Source organism: Aotus nancymaae, unplaced genomic scaffold, assembly GCF_030222135.1.
Source record: "Aotus nancymaae isolate 86718 unplaced genomic scaffold, 86718_ANA_hifiasm-v0.15.2.pri h1tg000029l, whole genome shotgun sequence".
NCBI lineage: Eukaryota > Metazoa > Chordata > Mammalia > Primates > Aotidae > Aotus > Aotus nancymaae.
This window is the reverse complement of record NW_026988442.1, coordinates 26,337,523-26,351,380: the sequence shown is the minus strand read 5'-3', so window position 1 is coordinate 26,351,380 and position 13,858 is coordinate 26,337,523. Positions and strand designations below refer to the sequence as shown.

Below are 13,858 nucleotides of genomic sequence, written 5' to 3'. Positions count from 1 at the left end.
AGATGGCTGAACTAGGCAAAGGCATAACCTGTTTAAAAAATTCATGTGTCCTTTTTTTTTTTAAATTACAAAAGGAATATATCGGAGGGGGGGAGCTAGAGAGCGACACTAATGGGCATGGGGTTTCTCTGTGAGGTGATGAAAATGTTGTGAAATTAGATAGTGGTGACGGTTGCACAAATTTGTGAACATAATAAAAACGCTAAATTGAACACTTTAAACAGGTGAAGCTTCCCAGCCTATGCAACACAATGAAACCCCGTCTCTATAAAAAATAAACAAAATTAGCCAGGCTTGGTAGTGGGTGCCTGTAGTCCCAGCTACTCGGAAGGCTGAGGTGAGAGAATTGCTTGTGCTCAGGAAGCAGAGGTTGCAGTGAGCTGTGACTGTACCACTGCACTACAGTCTGAGTGACAGAGAGAGACCCTGCCCCCTACAAAAAAAGATGAAGTTTATGTATGTGAGTTATATCTCAGTTAAAAATTAAAGCCAAGCACAATGGTTCACGCCTGTAATCCCAGCACTTTGGGAGGCTGAGGTGGGTGGATCACTTGAGGTCAGGAGATTGAGAACAGCCTAGTCAACATGGAGAAACCCTGTCTCTACTTAAAACACAAAAATTAGCCAGGTGTGGTGGTTGGCGCCTGTAATCCCATCTATTTGGGAGGCTGAGGCTGGAGAATCACTTGAATCCAGGCGGCGGAGGTTGCAGTGAGCTGAGATTGCGCCATTGTACTCCAGCCTGGACAACAAACTAAGACTCCGTCTCAAAAAGAAACAATTTTATTAAAACACAGGAAAAAGAAATACATACGTGTTCATTATTTAAAAAAATAGAAAATCAAAGAATGTTCATAAAGGAAGGGACCTAAAAGATCGTCCAGGACTTCTCAGTGACCACAGAACGAGTTTGGAGAGAGGGGCTCTCATCCCATCTGCCTGGGAAAACTGCCTCTTGAATTTTATTCCTGGAAAAGTACAAGGCACAACAGCCTGCAAAGGCTCTGAAAAGTCCTGTAGCAAAGATGTCTATTTTAACTTTGTGGCATGCTCTATTTACTAAATGTATTTGGTATATATGGCCAAGAACCACCCCTACCCCTTTATTTTTTCCTGGAAAACTTGTTAGCACTAGAACTGTGGAACACAGCTCATGAAAGCTTTGTGACTTGTCCAAGGTCATACAGTTTACTGGTGGTAGATTTTATGAATCTGACAGAGATTTCCTAAATCCAACACAATCCCGTGTCGGAGGTCTCAAGCTGAGATCACTGAGCTGCAAGTGCTTTTACTGAATTTTAATTTCCTACACATCCTTGACTTGCATGTTTCCATGTTGCTCCTGAATGGCTGCTAGAAGGGTTCTAAGCTTCAGTCTTTATGTTCCCTGGCCCTTCATAAATGCAAATGGAGTTTCCATTGGACAGGGCTCCCACTGTTTTTTTTTGTTTTGTTTTGTTTTGTTTTTTTGAGATGGAGTCTTGCTTTGTTGCCCAGGCTGGCGTGCAGTGGCACAATCTCAGCTCACTGCAACCTCCACCACCTGGGTTCAAGCCATTCTCCTGTCTCAGCCTCCCGAGTAGCTGGAATGGCAGGCATGTGCCACCACACCCAGCTATTTTTTGCATTGTAAGTAGAAATGAGGTTTTGCCATGTTGGGCAGGCTGGTCTCGAACTCCTGAGCTTAGGTGATCTGCCTGCCTCAGCCTCCCAAACTGTTGGGATTACAGGCATGAGCCACTGCGCCCGGCCTGTTTTTAAGTCTCCTTATAACACAGAGTTCACCGGAAGGGGAATTTATGCCAATGCAGACGGTCCCACAGTCTCAAATTAGTATTCCTCTTTTCTCTTACCCTGACCACTTCCTGAAATGGAGAGTTCAGGAAATAGAAGTGAACTTGGAAAGAACACGGCCCATGGAAACTGAAGTGAGGCTAACAATGTCAATCACAATAACGACAATTAGCATTTAGAGAGCATTAATTTGTGCCCGGCGCTGCTCTAAATACATGAGCTGATTTAGTCATCAGAGCACCCTACGAGGAAGGTACTATTAGCGTCCCCATTTCACAGGGAAGGAAACTGAAGTACTGAGAAGTAACTGAGCTCAAGGTCACAGAGCTGGTTTGCAGCCATCTTCAGACGTTAACTCAATCTGACTTCAGAGTCCCTGCTTTTAGTTGATTTTAACTACCATGCTAAGGAAGGAATAACAGAGATAATAAAAAGAAAATCCAGCCCTTATGGATCTCATCTGATGTGACCATGAATCATTTTACTTAGTCTCCTGAAGCCTCAAGTCGTCATCTCTCTCACTATGATGCCAGTTTCACAGGTGAGGAAACTGAGGCACAGAGCACTCATGCCATTGTGTGTGGGGTACTGCCAGGACTGACCACAGCACAGATCCAGAGCTCTTAACTCCTCTGGGGCACCAGAAACTTCTTATAACATACTCTGGAGAAGTTTTTTTCCCTCTTTTTAATCTTTGTGGTCATTTCTGTGAATAGCAGTGTTTTATCAGGAGAAGCTAAAAACAAAAAAATCAAACCCATAAGAAATACACTTCAGCTATAAAAACCCCAGGGTGAACTTAAAATAAAGAAAATAAACAACCATGCAAAGGCTGAACGAGAGCTGTGAACCTTTTTCTTTTAAATTTATTATCTATTCCGTGGAGGGGCAGTGTTATCCAAACAGATACAGATCTCAAGCCAGGGCCTTTTGGGGTGATGGCTGTGTGAAAGTTTTTGGAAGTTTATGAGATTAGCTAGAAGACCCAGCGGGAGGCATCCTGGCCTGTCTAATGCCTGCTCTCCCATCTTCCATAAGATGCTCTGTTGCTGTGTCTCAGTTTACTCATCTGAAAAATGATGAGGTGAGTTCCATGAGCATCTTTTTTGCTTCTATAAAATTTTATATATTTTTTCTTTTTTTTTTGAGGCAGAGTCTTGCTCTATTGCCCAGGCTGGAGTGCAGTGGGGTGATCATAGCTCACTGCAACCTTGAACTCCTGGGCTCAAACAATTCTTCCACGTCAGCCTATTGAGTAGCTGGGACTACAGGTGCACACCACCATGTCCAGCTAATTTTTTTTTTAAAGATAGGATCTTGCTCTATTGCCCAGGCTGGAGTAGAGTGGCATGATCATGGCTTACTGCAGACCTGACCTCTTGGGCTGAAGTGATCCTTCTACCTCAGCCTCTCAAGTAGCTGAGACTACAGCATGCATCACTATATCCAGCTAATTTTTTTTTTTTTTTTGTAGAGATGGGTTTCACCAGGTTTCCCAGGCTGGTCTCGAACTCCTGGACTCAAGCAATAAATACACCTGCCTTGGCCTCCCAAAGTGCTGGAATTATAGGCCAAAATTATGATTTTAATTCTTAGAAAAGAGAAAAGATTCATGCTAGCTTCCTATTATGGGCCAATTTCACAAAATCAGCATTTTCAGGCCTAAAAGTTCATAAACCTCAATCTTCTTTATTTCCTTTTTCCTCTGAGAAACTAAGCTCAACCAGCGTCTTCCATTCTGAAATGCTCTTAGTAGTTTGAGAGTTTATTTCTCCTCTGGAACAACTCAAAAAAAAAAAAAAAAGTTAATAGGAAGCACATGGGCATGGTGTGTGAGCATTTTGTGTGTTTGTGTTTGAAAAAAATACTTAGGGAGGAATATGTCAGGCTTGCAAAATGCCTGGGCTGTCTCAAGAGCAGTTTATAGCCATTAGCATCAGACCGAAGGCAGTTAATTGGGACAAAGCCCAGCTGCTGCCGCTGCCCTTCTGTCATCTGGGCTGCGAGAAGGATAAGAAAATAACCTGAACGATTCCCATGGTAGGGTGGGAGCAGAGCTGGACACGTTGGCTGGTGGGGATTGAGGTGGAGGGTGGGGCCCTAGGCTCACCCCTGAGAATCACCTTCTAGACGGATCTAAGAGAGTGTGAGGGGCAGACTGGCGTGAGGGTTATGTGCCTGGGCAACTGCCTGGCTCAATTTCCACTGCCATGGCCGTGTGACCTTGGGCAAGTTACTGGAACACTTCATGCCACAGTTTCTCCACCTGTAAGATGAAGGCAGTGATAGTGCCCATGTTATGGGGCTATTGGAGAGATCAAGAGGCATGGTTTATGTGCAGACCCTAGGACAGTGCCTGGAGTCCTGAAGGAGTCCAGGAAATCTCATCATTTAAAGGAAGCAGCACAGGTCCTAGAATTCTAGAAACCAGAGTCTGAATCCCAGCTCCCAACGCTTATCAGCTCTGTGGTTTTGGGCAAGTCACTTTCCCTCTCTGAGTCTCACTTTCACCATCTGTGAAAGCAGGACTGATGGTGCCCACCTCACGCGGTTGCTTTAAGGACCAGAGAAGAAAGAACGTTACTCTGCATATCCTGGTCTGGGGAGGATAGGATAGGCTCCTCTGGATTCCCTGAACACTGTGAGCCTCTTCCTGCCGCGGGGCCATCACTCTTGCGCTCCCGCTGCCTGCACAGCCTGGCTCCGGCCCCTGCTGTGGCTGCGCCCTTTCCATCGGGAGGTCCCTGACCACCTGCTGAATGCCAATACCACTCCTGCCCAGCTCACGGTCCAGCATGCCGCCCTGTTTTTGTCTGTTACAGGATTTATAAAAATCTATAATCACCTATCTGTCAATTGATTACTGTCCATCTTTATCCACGAGGGGATTGTCTTTGTGGACTGCTGTGCCCTCCGTGCCTAGAAGGGTGCCAAGCATCAAGCTGGTGCTCAACATATGGAATGAATGAATGAATGAATGAATGGGGGCCCCTTCTACATAAATTAGATCACTTATTGTGTGTCTGAGGGGGTGTCAAATGGGATAGAGGGACTGAGTTTCCAGTTCAAACTCTGTGGACTCAGAAGCCCTGAGGCAGTAAGTCCAGTTTCTATTTGAAGAGCTGGAAAGAAATTGGCTTGAGATGGACTCAAATGCAAGTTCAAGTTCCATGCCTTCACATACCTCCTATTATTGGGACTGGTGCCATCATTCAGTCCTCACCTGGAGAGATGGGTCCCAGCAGTTTACTACCTCCAGTGGGGCTCAGAAAGGCCATGCTTGGGGACACAGAGGTGACAGCAGAAGCAGAGGAGTCAGGAGAGTGCCATGGTTACAGGCATGGGCTTTGCAGTGAGGCTGGGGCTTGGGAGATCTGACACTTTTGACCTTTTCCATTATATTTACAATAAAATCTAAACTCCTAGCCCTGCTGTTGCACAAATCAGATATTTCTTCTATGCCTCAGTTTTCTCTTCTGTGAAATGGGAATAATACAGTCCCATCACTTGAGAGTGTCATGAAGGTTGTATGAGAGAATCCACACAGCATCAGCTGGCACCTAGCATGCTCGGTCAAGGCTAGCTCATGGCATCATCAACAAACTTGGACATAGACCTTTCCAGGAAGCTATTCCCAGGGCTGGGCACGAATGCTTATCACCTGCTTTCCCTACACACATGTCTAAGACTATTTGTTCTCCTTTCACATTTTTTTTTCCTGAAATGCTGCCCTTGACAATTATTTTTATTACTTCCTTAATAAAAAATTAAAATAAAAAAAGATGAAGTGATAATACTTGCAAGTAGTTTCTTTTCTGTCACAGGCTTTATCAAAATCTAAAATTATCTATGTTTATCAAGTGATTACTGTCCATCTTTCTCCACGAGGGGATTGTCTTTGTGGGCTGCTGTGCCCTCTGTGCCTAGAAGGGTGCCAGGCCTCAAGCTGGTGCTCAACATATGGAATGAATGAACGAATGAAGAACCCTTCCTACATAACTTAGACCACTTATTTCTTTTAAAAGAAAAGCTGGGTGCGGCAGCGCACACCTACAGTCCTAGATACTCTGGAGGCTGAAGTGGCAGAATCACTTGAGCCCAGTCTGGGCAACATAGCAAGACTCTGTCTCAGAAAAAAAGTACAATCACTCATCAGCCCACCATCTTGTCATTTTACTTTTTCAGATCCTTGTCATTTTTAGTAGCTTATATAAAAGGAAACAGCAGAATGGGGATTCCCAAAATTACAGCCACCAGTCCTCTGCTCCATGCGTCAACTCCAGCATACTCCCAAGGGGGCATCAGAACAGAGAAGGCCCCTTGGATGGTAAAAGAATGGAGGTGAGCATGGGAGAACCCAGAGAGCCAGTTCCTTATGGCATGTGGGTGGAGGGTTACAAAATGAAGTTCTTTCTTCCCTGTCTAAGGCCACCCTCTGGGGCTGCAGAGCCTTGAACCTCTTGCCTGGAATAACAGCATCTTTACCTGACTGTCCAATATTCCCACCACCCGACATTTCTGAGTCTCTACAGTAGACTTCCCTGTCCCATCACACTTAAAATACAAGCAAACTCTTTCCCATATGCCTCAAGGCCATGTGTGACTGCGCCTTGCTCTTTCTCTAAGATATTTTCCTCTTACATGCCTTCTGACTTTGCTCTAGTCTCATGGGTCTCAGGTCTGTGCCTCGAATATATCCAGATATTTCCCTGCATGCAGCACTTGCACAGGCTGTTCCTTCTGCCTGGGATGTTCTTCCCTAAGATGTCTATATGGCTGCTCTGCCTCATCCTTTGGGTTTCTGTCCAATGTGATCTCTTCAAAAAGCCTTCTCTGATGATTTGATCTAAAGTTACAAATCTCACCTTTCCTGACCTCCCAAGTGCTCATCACTCTCTATACAAACACCAGGTTTATTTGCCTTATTACATTCAACCCCCTTCCAAGATCATCTGGCTTATTTGCAGACTTTATCGTTAGTCTTTCCCCACTGCCAGATAATGACCATGAAAGCAGATCTTGTATCTATTTCTCCCACTACTTGAGATAGAGCCTGGCACATAGTAGGTGCTCAATAAATCTGCTGAATGAGTGAATGAATGAATGGACACCCAACTTAGGTGGTGCCTTAGAGACGGGCAGGGAGGGGCCAAGCGCCACACTGACCGTGCATCTGGTAGGTGTATGGGCTCTGTCCAGTGGGTGGGGTGCTGAAGCTGGAGCCATAGCTGAGGAATCCACTCTGACCAGGGGAATGGTTCAAGCTGTCTTCTGTCTTGATGCCTTTGAAGGAAGAGGAGACAAAAAGCACCAAGGACACATGATTAGGATGTGTCCTTGTCATGCACAAAAATGCTATTGGGTCAAGACAGCATGCAATTTTATCAGCTTCCAAATGAGGAGTTGCAAACTGGTGGTTTGTCAGCCAAAGTTAGCCTACAGACATATTTTACTTGGCCTGCATATTTTTAAGAAAAACTAAATTAGTTGATGTTGTTTGAAAGTCAGGATATTCTGTACACAAAAATCTGGACTTATGGCTTCTTTTTGAATAACAAGATGGTCTAGTAACACCATGTCTGCATTGTATGTAATCACAAGCTGCCCCTGTGGGCTCCACAATTCACGTTTCCCAGGTCATCATAGATTCCGTTCTATCTGCATGACTTTGAGGCTGGTTTTAAGGTACTATTTTCTCACTGCAGTTGTGATTGTTTTTTTTTTTTTTTGTACATCCTAGGACACTATCAAAAGTGGAGAAGGGAAAAGCAGGCCACGAAGGTCTCATATTTTTACATGCCGCCAGCTTCATGCTAGCTGCCAGCTTGGTAGGTAGGCAAACCTGCAGCCCACTTTGCCACTGAGTAGTGCCGTGTGTGGCTTAAATGTCCATTAGGATTTTGGGCAAAGGTGTGAAATGAACCACCCTTCCTCTGCAAAGATGATGTCACTTAACTGTAAGACACATTTTCCAATCTTCTCACAGGGAAACCTGTGTATCCCAAGGCCACAGTTACAAATCTGCCTTCTGCTTCAGCCAAACTCAGCATGCTTACCTAAAGCATAGGTACTAATTCTATGAACAATTGGCTGAGAAAGGGACTGTTTTGAAGGGGAGACACTAATCATCATCAGCTCATTCACTTAATTTTTATTGAAAATGTAATGGATGCATTGTGGAAAATTCCAATAGTACGAAAGGCGTAGAGCGAAGTGTCTCTTCCTATCCCTGACCTCTCAGGTCTTCTGCCTACAGGCAATGACCATTATCAGCTTTATGTAACACAGTTCACTTCCAGACAGGTTCTGTGCATAGACAAACTTATGTATATAATATACATATGTAATGTATGTATCTATTCCATCTCTTAAAAATAAATAGGAGTATTCAACAAATTCTGTTCTACATTTTCTTTTTTCTTTTGCTGCTTCACAATATGTGATAATGATCATTCTCCATGAGCTTATAAAGTTCTTCCTTATTTTGTATTTATGGCTGTGTGACATTCTAATGTGTGGTTTCCCCATAATTTAACCAGCTTCCTATTCATTAACTTTTGGGTGGCTGTGAGATTTTATGACTGTAATTTAAGCAGCAACAAATACACAACACACACACATGCAACAAATGTGTATACATACACACAGATATACATGCAGAAAATATATTCAACATATAGATGTATCTATATGCATATACATATGTATTTGCATTAGCTTATAGTAAACACAGACACACACACACACACATTTTTGTGCACATGTGCAAGTCTGTCTTTTAGGTAAGTACCCAGTGGTTGGAGTTGCTGAGTCCAGGGGCAAAAGCATCTTAAATTTTCTTGGATGCTGCTGAATGATGCTCCCTAGATCGTGGGTGGACATTCTCTGCAAGCACTGAGTGCGCCCTGCTTCTCCACAATCGCATCCAATGTGTTATCCAACATTGCTTATCTCTGTCTATCTTACAGGTATAAAACAGTAACTCACTGCTGTTTAAAATTTCATTTCTTTCAAGAACATTTCCAGTTCTGTTGATGGTTTCTTTATTGAAATTCCCTCCTCATCCTGTCAACCCCACAAAATAAGAGAATGCTTAGTAAGGTAAAGGCAGACAGATTCTGAGTCAGGAGATCTGGGCTGGAGTCCTAGATGGTTTGCTTCATTGCTTGGTGACCTGGAAAGTTTCTCCTGCAACCCCAGGTTGGAGGTCTCCTTTCTTATGAAACGATGAGTTTTTAGGAAATTAAAGTAAAAGAAAAGAATGAACATATAAAAGCTCTGAATGAAGTAATTAACACTCACATCAATCCCACAAAACAGGCAATATTACTTCCCTCATTTTAAAGATGTGGGAATTGAGACTGCCAATCCATCTGCTTGAGGTCTTGCAATTGGCAGGTAACTCTGAAGTCAAGGTTCCTTATCTTCACACTTCTCAATACTGGTGTGAAGGGGTTTATACTATTGATGGCGCCAGACTTCAGTAACAACAATGATGACAGCCACAAGCAATATTTACACAGCACCTTCTTTTTGCTCAGTCCACTAGGAGTAGTTAACATTGCACTGAGTACAGTCTGCCTCCCTGTGTACCTAAAGCAAAATCGAAACTCTGCAGTGACCCTACGTGGGCTCTGCCCACCCCTTCAACGTCACTGCCTTTCCTGGGCTCCTTCGCTCACTCTGCTTAAGCCATATGCTCAGACACTCTGTTTGTTTTAGTGACGGGATGGAAAGCCAAAGTTGGAACTATCACTGGTTGTTCAGCCAGTCCCCTGATGATGAACTCCAAGTTGATTCCGGTTTTTACCATCACAACCCAAGATGAAACGTACATACTTCCTCAAGCAATCTCAGAGTGCTTGTCTTTCTGTCTTATATAAGACAGAAATTGCTGCATCTAAGGGTACCTACACTGTCCATTTTAAATAGATACAAACAAACTGCAACAGTCTTTGGACTCAAAGCCTTTGCATATGTTGCTTCCTCTGCCTGGAACTCACACCTCCCTCTTCTCTACCAGGCAAATATTGTTTCCCTAGAAAAGCCTTCTATGACCCAAGTCAGCCCTGAGTAGCATGAAGTCCTCCTGCTTGGCACTCATCCGAGTTCACTGTTGAACCTCTGCTCTCTGTTTAGGCTGGGGGCTCCAGGAGGGCGGGGCTGGGTCCCTCTTGTACACTGTAGTCTCCCCATATGTGGCTCCCTGTCTGGCACATAGTAGGTGCTCAAAAACTGGTGAGTGAACAACTATGAAAGAAAAGAAAATGAAGTTTTTCACCTCTTCTTTTGTTTGCTGAAGGGGTTGGATCATAAAATTCTAATCTATGAGAAAGAGAAGAGAATATGAAAATGGCAAAGGCACATGAGGGACTTAGTCCCGTAGGTCTGCTGTCCAGACTGTGGTCCATGCATCAGTTACAAGTTCAGAAAGAAAGAGTCAGGCACTGAGAAGTAAACATCCAGAAACTTTTGCAGCAACTTGGGATTGCTCTGACATCGAAGGCTGTTTCTCTAGACTTGTGTTTAAAATAATTTTAATTTGGCTGGATATGGCGGCTCACACCTGTAATCCCAGCACTTTGGGAGGCTAAGGCGGTGGATCACTTGAGGTCAGGAGTTTGAGACCAGCCTGGCCAACAACATGATGAAACCCCATGTCTACTAAAAATACAAAAATTAACTGGGTGTGGTGGTGCATACCTGTAATTCCAGCTACTCAGGAGGCTGAGGCACGAGAATCGCTTACAACCAGGAGGTGGAGGTTGCAGTGAGCTGAGATCACATCACTGCAGTCCAGCCTCGGCTACAGAGCAAGACTTCATCTCAAAATAAATAAATAAAAAAATTTTAATTGGATTTTTCTAGCAATTCATTTTATTTTACTGAAGTATCAGCCCGTGGTGGAATGGAAATTAAAAAGCACAAACCCCAAAACTGGTCGTTTAAACCAAATGGAGCAACACTGTGCTAAAAGATTGTGTTAAAAAAAATCTGGTCATGGTTTGGCCCAGGGACAGATTGATCTCATCAGGCCTCCTGCTTTCCAGGCATCTCTGATGAATATCTTCACAGCAAAGAGAAAGAGGCTTCTGAAAGGTGCTCGTGAACTACCTGCAAGTTCATCTGGCTTCCGCTCATGGATGCACCGAAGTGAGTGTGTGGATTTCAGAGAGGGCATCGACAACACAGAGCCAATAAGGATTCATTCACTCATTCCACAACTATTAGCTCAGCACTTGCTGAGACACAGGAGACACAGATCTTGATGCTGGAGATACTGAGTGGTTGGAGCTTACATGCTAGTGAGAGGAGGATGACAGTAGAAAAGTAAGTAAAACACATAGTTGAGGAGAAGCACACAAAATATTTTTTGGGTAACACAAGAGAGAGCATGATTGGCTCCCAGACTCCCCGGCACACTCACTGGCACACACTTTTCCCTCCTATCTGTGAACCTCACACTAACACAATCTTCTAAACATGATTAATTTTTTCTGGCTCCATTTAGAGTCTTATGGTGCTAAAAAGAAGAACGAAGCGGGGAAGGAGGTAGCAAAGTTGGCTAAGGGGAGTTGGGAATTGAAATTCCAAACAGAGTGATCCAGAAAGGTGCCATGGAGGAGGAGGAAGAGGTCCCATGGAGGAAGAGACATTTGAACAAAGACTTGAAGGAAGCAAGGGAGCAAAACTTATGGACACCTGGAGGAATACCTGTCCAGGCAGGGGGAACAGCATGTGCAAAGACCCTGAGGCAGGAGCATAGTTGGTATGTTGGATGAGTAAACAGCAAGAAAGCCAGTGTGGCTGGAGTGGAGTGAGGGTTGGGGAGAGGGTGATTGATGAGGTCAGAAATATCATCAAGGTGGAGACCGGGCAAAGCTACTGTAGTGGAAAACCTTTGGCTTCCATCCTGAGAGGGGCCCCGGAGGGCTCTGAGCAGAGGAGAGACAGAAGATGACTCGTGTTTAAAATATTAACAGCACCCTGAGCAGGTGCTCGGTGATGTGAATTCTGGATCAGCTCATGGCACGTGGCACAACCCAGAGTCCTTGTTTACTGTCCTGGCTCTGTGATATCACTGAAGTAGGTGTCCCCTGCTTTCCAAACCTCTGTTTTCTCATGACTACCATGAGGGTTTTGGACCAGATTAGTGCTTCCCTGTCTCCAATGTTGTACACCACTTGCTTGGTTTTCCATATCCCAGCACCATCCATGTAATGATTCCTTTCATGTATTTTTAAACATCAGGCCAGGCATGGTGGTGCATGCCTATAATCCCAGCACTTTGGGAGGCTGAGGCAGGCAGATTATTTGAGGTCAGGAGTTCAAGATCAGCCTGGAAAACATGGTGAAACCCTGTCTCTACTAAAAATACAAAAAATGAGCCAGGTGTGGTGGTGCACATCTGTAATTCCAGCTATTTGGGAGGCTGAGGCAGGAGAATCGCTTGAACGTGAGAGGCAGAGGTTACAGTGAGCAGAGATCATGCCACTGCACTCCAGCCTGGGTGACAGAGTGAGACTGCATCTCAAAAAAAAAAAAAAAAAAATCAACTCGATTTTAAAGTTATTTGCTTGCCTTAAGCAATAATGACCAAGAAGTCACAGGTTCCATATAATATATATATTTGTATGCATATGTATGTATGTATATTTATGTAGGTATATCTATATTTGTATACACACATGTATAGATATAAAATGCATATTAAAATAAATATGTAACTACTGTTGTTTTTTTTTTTTGAGACAGGATTTCACTCTGTCGCCCAGGGTGGAGTACAGTGGCACGCTCGTGGCTCACTGCAGCTTCGAACTCCCAGGCTCAAGTGATCCTCCCACCTCAGCCTCTCTAGTAGCTGGGACCATGTATGCGCCATCATGCCCAGTAGTTCTGGAGATTCAGCACCCAGAAGCCTTGAAGCTTCTATCTTCAGCCTCTTAGAACCTAAGCAAATCCAGAAGGAAGGGCCACATGAGAGAGAGGCCTCACTGTGTCATCTAGGCAGCCCCAGCCCACCTGCTGGCCGAGCACAGCAGCATAAGGGGGACTGTGGGAGACCAGCAGCAGGCCCACCAGGCCAGCCCACAGAAATAATACGTCAGTGTTGTTTTAGGCCACTAAGTTCTAGAGTGGCTTTTTACACAGCCAAGATGACAAAAATTCTTTACCATTATCCAGGATAGTGAAGAATGCATATACCCCATGACCCAGAAATTCCTCTCATAGGTTTCCACCCTCAGAAATGCACAAAGATGCTGATTGCAGCATCCTATGTAATGGGAAACAAATGAAGCCCTAAAAGACTATCTAAAGAATGGGTAAATAAATTATGGTACAGTCAAGTAGTGGAGTATTATACAGTAGTGAAAAATGAATGAACTACAGCTACTTGTATGAATATGGATACATTTTACAGACATAATGCTGGGTGGAAAAAGCAAGTTGCAAAAGAATGTGTACTAAAGATACAATGCATGTAAAGTTTTAAAGCATGCTTAAAATACTCTAACGGTCAGCAAACTCAAGCCCATAGGCCAAATGTGATCCTCTGTTCATTTTATAAATAAAGTTTTATTGAAAAACAGACATGCCCATTCGTTTATGCTTTGTCTTATGGCTGCTTTCACGCTACAGTGGCAGAGCTGAGTGGTTGAAATAGAGACTTTGTCGTCTGCTAAGACAAAAACATTTACTATGTGGCTCTTTACAGAAAAAGTTTGCTGATCCCTTCTATACAAAGAAATGTAGGGGAATGATAAACATGAAATTTGGAGGCCCAGGAATCTTTGAGAGGAAAGGAAGGCTACCTCCCTTTATTTTCTAAATTGAATGGTCAGCTCACAGGTGTCTGTAGCATTACTCTATTATGCCTGTCTTTAATATTGCATAATAAATTGAAAAAAAATACTCAGTACTCTGACTGTCCTTGTCTCTAGTTTGCTCAATTGTGTTATTTCCTGCAGCTATTTAAACAAAGTAAACAGTGCTATTTGCCAAGGAGCAATGAAAAAAGTTTCCTGACAAGATTCAACAAGGTATGTCCAGACGATGAGCAAAC

The 13,858-nt window shown here is 43.8% G+C and overlaps 1 protein-coding gene across 4 annotated transcripts in view; it reads right to left on the bottom strand.

The window, feature by feature from the left end:
• The window catches only part of EYA2 (EYA transcriptional coactivator and phosphatase 2), a 342,073-nt gene that overhangs the window by 172,807 nt on the left and 155,408 nt on the right, over positions 1 to 13,858 (bottom strand). For all 4 annotated transcript variants that reach the window (XM_064382489.1, XM_064382490.1, XM_012467361.3 and 1 more), the window contains exon 5: positions 6,961 to 7,077. In XM_064382489.1, coding sequence (XP_064238559.1) covers positions 6,961 to 7,077 — 117 coding nt within the window. The remainder of the gene's footprint in view (positions 1 to 6,960; positions 7,078 to 13,858) is intronic.